At 34.2% G+C, this 7,010-nt stretch overlaps 1 protein-coding gene across 1 annotated transcript; it reads right to left on the minus strand.

The window, feature by feature from the left end:
- Positions 1–2,661: 2,661 nt before the first annotated feature.
- LOC114758051 (uncharacterized protein At5g65660) lies at positions 2,662–3,671 on the minus strand. The gene is given in 3 exon segments (XM_028947055.1): positions 2,662–3,264; positions 3,351–3,514; positions 3,517–3,671. Coding segments are annotated over 3 exon segments (408 nt in total). The 5' UTR covers positions 3,563–3,671; the 3' UTR covers positions 2,662–3,066.
- Between the last annotated feature and the right edge of the window lie 3,339 nt (positions 3,672–7,010).

Below are 7,010 nucleotides of genomic sequence, written 5' to 3' on the forward strand. Positions count from 1 at the left end.
CCGTACACACCGTTCAATTAAAATAAGTTCTGTGAAAGCGATGAGGCCCAAATAATAAAAAAAACAAAAACAAAAAAAAACTGCATGCTAACTCACTTTTGTCTGTGTGTTCCGTTTTCATGTTCGTTTTCCTTCTTTGGGAGGCACTCTAATCTAATTTAAATACAGGTTTTACTAGTCATCTTCATGGGAAACTCATAACAATTTTTTTTTTTTTTTGGAGGGCGAGAGATTGTTTGTTCCGTGCTTATGAAAGACTTTATACGGATTCATCTGGTACGGTCCTTGGTCTTTCCACGGCCATAACAGAGAAGCAAGCAAGGAGGTAGAAGAAGATGAGAGAGAGAGAGAGCAGGTGAACGCAACTACGCCGTTTTTGAGGGACCCACATGAGCGCAGATATCGTCAAAATCAAAGGATGAGTAGCGATGCAAAAGCGATGTGTACTGGCAAGAATCACGGAACGGTACGCATCATCCCTCCCCCCCTCCTCTCTCTCTACCCGCAAAACCACAGCAAATGCACTTCCAGTTCCACTCCACATTCTTGTCCCTCTTTGCACAGTCAAAAATTAGGTCATGATGTGAATGTTAGCTTATTTATTAAATTTGATTATTATGTGGGTTTCCATTGATTAGTTAATGGGAATGCCTAATTTTACTTTTAAGTAATTAAATATTGTTGCAATATTAAGTCTAAAACATTTTGTTGGCTGCACCTCATGTGATGAGTTGATTTGCATACAAAGTTAGGGCTGTTTGAAATAATTCATGAGTGATCTTTCAATCATGATTTATAGAATACGATGTGGATATGTGAGAAAAATTTTGTCTGGACTTACATAAAATGTGCGTATAAGTAATTTTAACCGCTATTCTAAAAAAAACCCTTATTTGAGTAAAGGCTCTAACTTATTATGCCTTTAGTAGTCATTGATTTTCTATCACAACAAAAGAAATATATCAACAAAATCCATGAATTACATTTTAAAAAATAAACAAAAATTGCTTCAAACTTTAAATAGGATAATGAGCGAGTTTAGGATCAATTTTATTTATTAAAAAAAAAGTAGTTCAAAATTACACTAGAGGTAGTAGAAACTTAGCAGGGAAAAACTCTTCTCCTCATATTGACAATATAAGATCAATCTGCGGTGAAATTTCACTTCTCTTTTTCAGATCTATAATGGGGACGCTCGCTGAATTCTAATTTTGAAATATTTACATTTCAAGTGCAAGTATTTGTTAAGGAATTTATTTTAATCTTAAATATAAGATGCTGATCAATTTTATTTTTTATTAATAGATGGTTTTCAATACTAATAATTAAAGGAAGTATTTTAAAAAAAATCAACAAATATTTTTAATTTAAATAATTGTATTTAATATCTATAAATTAATTATACAGTTCCTATCCTTATATTTAAGGCGTCATATTAATTCTAACTTTTCAGGTTATGGCGATTTGAGTTTTTACATTTTTTTAAAATTACAAACAGGACACCTTGCATAATGCCTAAATGATTCAATAAGAGTTTTTACATTTTGCTCCCAAACAAACAAGAAATAATGACAAAAAATATACTTTGATGTGATAAACTTGTTAAAATTAAAGATGCATGAGATAGATTATAGATACTCCATCCGTTTTTTATTATAAGATCTAATTTTTTGAATGGGTATGTTCGTTTTTACAAGATCTTTTTTGAATTTGTCTGAACATTTAATATATTATTACCTATTTTACTCATAATTTAATGTATTTAATATATTCTTTTTCTTCATTTATCTCACTATTACTCTCTCACATCTACCCATTTATAAACAGGGGTATATTTAAAAAAAAATATTTACTATATATTAATTGTTTTTAACTAATTTTAACTAAGTTAAAAAAAGATGCCATAATAATAAAGGATGGAAAACATTTTTAACTAGGATTTAGGATTATGTGATACTGTGTCAGGTCACCTAAGGTATGGTATGATTATGTAAATCGGTTAAGATCTTACGAGTGCGGTAATTATATATTAATTCAGTAATTTGAATTTCCACTATAATAATTTAATGAATGCAATTTTCTCCACTTAATTTTTTGGGGTGGGGCTGCATGTGCCCTGCCAATCAGGGGACATGCCTCACCAGATAGTCAAAGACTTAATTATCGGAGCCTTTTTTTTTTTTTCCAATACAAAAGTAAATAAAATATAAATAAAATCCCGCCAAACATTTCCATTTGTAATGTCCTCCACTGTGTCGTGTTCTCATTTCATTCGCGATCGTAATCCCCACAGTTTTTATCTTACGCATCTTCCCCCACAAATCAAAACTCTTAAACTCGCTTATTCCAACCTTTTCACTTTTCACTAAAAAAAAAAAAAAAGCATATTCTTAACAGTAATTATTTCGGTCATCTCATTATCTCGCACAGCGGCTTCTATCAATATCAGCAGTAAAATCATGGTGGAAAAAAAAAATCAGCAATAATTGAGAACTACTTTTGTAATTTTCTAATTAAACGGGCCTCTAGTCTTTTCTTTCCCCAAATTTCTCTTTTATTGCAAGGAATTCAAACCCGCTCTCGCCGTGTTGCGGCAACACAATTCAGTGTGATTGATATTGACAATGGTTAATTCATAGTAGAATTCAAGATGCTCTCGTGAGATCCAAATTCATTTAGATTTTTGTAAACCAAGAACTGAGATCATTTACGCTTTGCTCTTTTTCACTTCTGGGTAAAATTCAAAAAGAAGCGCAGGTAATCACTGAAGTTTGAACATGTGGGGAAGATGAAAGCAAAGGACAAAGCCAAATTGGATTTCTACAGGAGTTCAGGGAAAAAAATGGGTGTGGTGATTATATAGTTACAACGTACAGGGCACAGGCATTGAATCAAATGAAAAATTGGTCATGAAAACTACAAATTGACCAGCCACCTATCTCTTGCGGAACACGACCGGCCGACCCAGCCCCCCCCCCGGGGGCGAGAGAAACGACAGCAAGTTGCACAGCTAACAGAACAGATCTCTCTCTAGCCCATTCCGCGTGGCGATTTGTTGGGCATGAATTAAATCACACTTTGGTAATACGGCACCGGCACCGGCACCGGCACGGACGATGGCGGCTTGGGCGGCGGCTTCTCCACGGTCACGATAATGTTCTCCGGCCGCGACGGCGCGCACGGACACGGCGTCGCAATGAACTTGGGAACCTCATCCCCAGGCATCAGCACCGAGAAGCTCTCTCCCCTGTTTTGCTTCAAATCCTGAAATTGAAAACAAGAGTCAGCGAAAATTCATAATGAGAGGAAGAAATTGGGGGGGGGGGGGTGAAGAATGTGAGGGAGCGTACGGCGATGGGGAGGTTGGGTTTGGAGGGAGAGGCGTGGGGATCGGAGTGAGAAAGGGACTGACGGAGGGATCGGAGCTTATCCCAGTGATAGCAGCAGGAGAAGATGCCGCTGAGGCTGAAGATGATGATGAGAAGAAGGGCGGTGCCGAGAGGGAAGCCGAGGAGGGACGAGAGGCGTCCACGTGGGAAGGGGAAAGATCTTGAGTCTCCATGCAGTACAGCAGGCGGAAAGCTTGCTTCTACACTCATATGTGTAGAGAGAGGAGAGAGAGGGGAAGGGAACAGTAGAGCTGGAAGAGGAAGAAGAAGATGAAGACAGTGCAGTGAAGGACGAAGGAAGGAGAGGGAGGGGGTTTTTATAGAAGGGGGAGCGCAATGGGAGTCTCGCCGGGGCGGGGCGGGGCGCGCCAGGTGCGACTCACCCAATATTGTTCTCTTATTTTTAATTAACTAGTTTGGTGCCCGTGCAATGCACGGGTATATGTGAGGCAAATAAAGTGAGATATTTTTGGAATATGTTTTATTCACTAAAAGTTATAATAGAAATATTTACGGATGATATTTCAGTCAAGCAAAACAATACATTAAGAACAGATTGTCTGTAGAAACCATAGAGGCTTAAACCACTTTTAATAAATCCCTCAAAGCAAAGGAAAGCCCAGTAGGAACAGTAAGACTAATGTGTTCTGTCTGAATCCAAGGGTTAGCACAAGCTTAGAAACCAATAAATATAAGATTCCTTCAATAACATATCATGCCCATCATTTAGAGTTTAAGCACTACATGCCTTTTATAAGGCTACCTCAATTACATACATATTCTAGTAGCTACAAGCATGATAGAGTTTTCATAAATCAACTAAAAAAGTGTGGTGCAGAAGTAGCTTATTATATAAAAGCTCAAGTAAAATAACAATTGACTAAATAAAATTAATAATGGTAGTATCATTACTCAAATGAAGTACATACATTTTCCACAAAGCTATAATGCTAGATCTTTGGCTGATTCACCATCAAGATAATATATTGAACCAATCAAATTGCTGAACTTATTAACACACCTTCTAGGACAATCCGAACTTGCATATGACCACATAGATATTCAGAAAATTGGTAGAAGTTCACAAAGAAATGTAATTTTAGAGAAGCAGGCCACTCACAATTCCAAAAAAAAAAAAGTCATTTGTGATTTTTAATAGAAGGTGAAGTAGATGGATATTTAGCACGGGTTATATTAGCTATATCGATCAGCAGTCACTAGATCCATTTGACTAAAAATGTATTAACAGGGACTTGTGCATCGCGGTATTTGATATGAAAATTAGGTATCTCTACATCAATTTTCTAACAAAAGCTTCAAATACAAATATAATAATAAGCATTGATAAAGTCTAGGATAATTAAAACCAAATAGTTGTTATCACTTTACATTATGTCCCTTCATTGAACTGTGATCGAAACCTTATATATTATACCTACAAATTAGAAGAAAGAAAGAAAACATGTTATACATTAGCAACATGTTTATTTGTCATCATGACTAAGTGGCCTATCCTTGCATAGAGAAAAGAGTCAAACTTGGCCATTTGCTCCAGTACATTCAGTATCCATAGCATCACAAGTGGTGCCACTAATGGGGCTACTTACTGTTTCTTTCTCACCAATTAATGCCTTCCAAATACTATTTTTCTACAATTGATATTGCAGGAACATAATTTTCTTATCAAGATTCTCTGATTCCTATAGATAGCATTGATGATAAATAATCAGTTAAAAATAACCCATTGAATGGATGTATAGTACCTACTTTTGGGCATAATAAACTTAATCTATCTTGCATCTAAACATATGCTTAAGCTATTGATATCCTGTCCTACTTACCAACTCCACCTATCACTATTTTTTTTTTCAACGTTAATAATATAACAACAATAAAGATATACTTACCTTGATGCACCCTTCCTCTCTAAATTTATAATTCCTAAGAACCTTTAGTTCAAATCCATTAAGGCTAGCTTATGAGGCGTGGGAGGGACCTAGGTAATGGTATGGGGGTAAAATTTGAAATACAGCACAATAATGTGATGTAATAATCAAAAGTCACTACCACAGAGATTCCTTCAAATTTTTATTTTTATTAAAAAAAATTTCTTATTTATCTATGATGGCAGTGTAGCACCTTTTTTGGAATTAATGATCCTAACTAAACAAAAAATATTACTTCACTTAAGTATAATTAAAAAACTGCCAACGTTCATCCTTAAAAGAGATAATTTTTTTTAAATTTAACAGCCACCATATATTGAAGAAATAGCTCACGTTCAAAATTACTTGAAATTAGGAAATTAAAAATAAATTTGTAACATGATATCTGCATATTTTTTACATATAAAAATTCATTATATTTATTTTTGAGAAAAGCCTGTCACGTGGCATAATGTTAACATGTTTTGGTCAAAAAACTATCCACGTTCACTCCTAAAACGGATGATATTTTAATTTATTACCTAGCATATATTCAAAAAACTACACACATTCAAAATTACTTGTAATCATAAATTAGAAAAAAAATCTGAAACATGGGATCTTTTTTTTTCGTGTCATGCATGACAGTTCTATAAATCGTGCCCACATTTATTATGAAACTATCCACCCACATTTCATGGCATAATGGGGTGTGGCCTTTTTTTTTTAAAGAAAAGAAAAAAAAAACATTTATCTTATCATTGGTGATGCCACTTGTCATGCTGTCAGGTACTCATGCCTTGTACTCTACTTTTATATATTAATAGATTAATTAATTTTTTTGGAAAAAATACCGCTTGTCCCTCTCACACAGTCTCAACTCTCTGCGTCGAGGCTCCCCCACAAATCCAGGCAAATAATAACGACGTGGATCCTCTCGCCCTCTACAGATTTTTATTTTTTTATTATCTCATAAATTTTAATTTCCAACAATTTCACAATGACGATGAATGTCCCATGTATCTCTCAGTAGGCAGCGTCATTTTTTGTTGTTTGACCTGGAGGAAGCAGTCTCATGGTCGGTCAACATGTGGAGCTTATCATCAATTCATCATCTTAGCTCAGTACATGACTATTTAAATACGATATCTTACTTAAATCTGTATATGTAAATGCAAAGAATGCTTGTTTTAGCAAAATCATAGGTCTCAAAAACAAGTTGTGCTGTTTTTTCCTTCAAGAAAAAGTGAAAAACTTCCATTACACATCTATGAATGGGTAAGATAGAAATCTTAAGATGTTACCAATAAGTGTTCGGTTAAATTGAAAGAACTTTTGACCATTACTCCTTCTAATTAAAAATATAAGCATTAAACAAAGTGTTTGATTTTTTTTTATAAGCTTCATTTTAAATTTACAGGATCATTTAATGTATTTTTCTATTTTTACGCTTAATTAATTAGACATCTCTGTCATACCTTTTTCATACATTTTTTTGTCTCTTTTTTCACTCATTCTATCTCCCACTCATTGTCTCCATAAATAAAAGTGTTTTAGGAAAATAAGTTATATTTTTTTACATATTTATTATTATCTTTACTTAATTTTAACTAATTTTTCTAATTTTGAAAGTTAGTTATCTAATACTTATATTTTAAACAGGAAGAAATATTATTTTCAGTTCTTAATACAAAAA

The sequence above is a fragment of the Neltuma alba genome, unplaced genomic scaffold (genome assembly GCF_004799145.2).
Source record: "Neltuma alba isolate B1F8T4 unplaced genomic scaffold, ASM479914v2 tig00010661_pilon, whole genome shotgun sequence".
Classification (NCBI taxonomy): Eukaryota; Viridiplantae; Streptophyta; class Magnoliopsida; order Fabales; family Fabaceae; genus Neltuma; species Neltuma alba.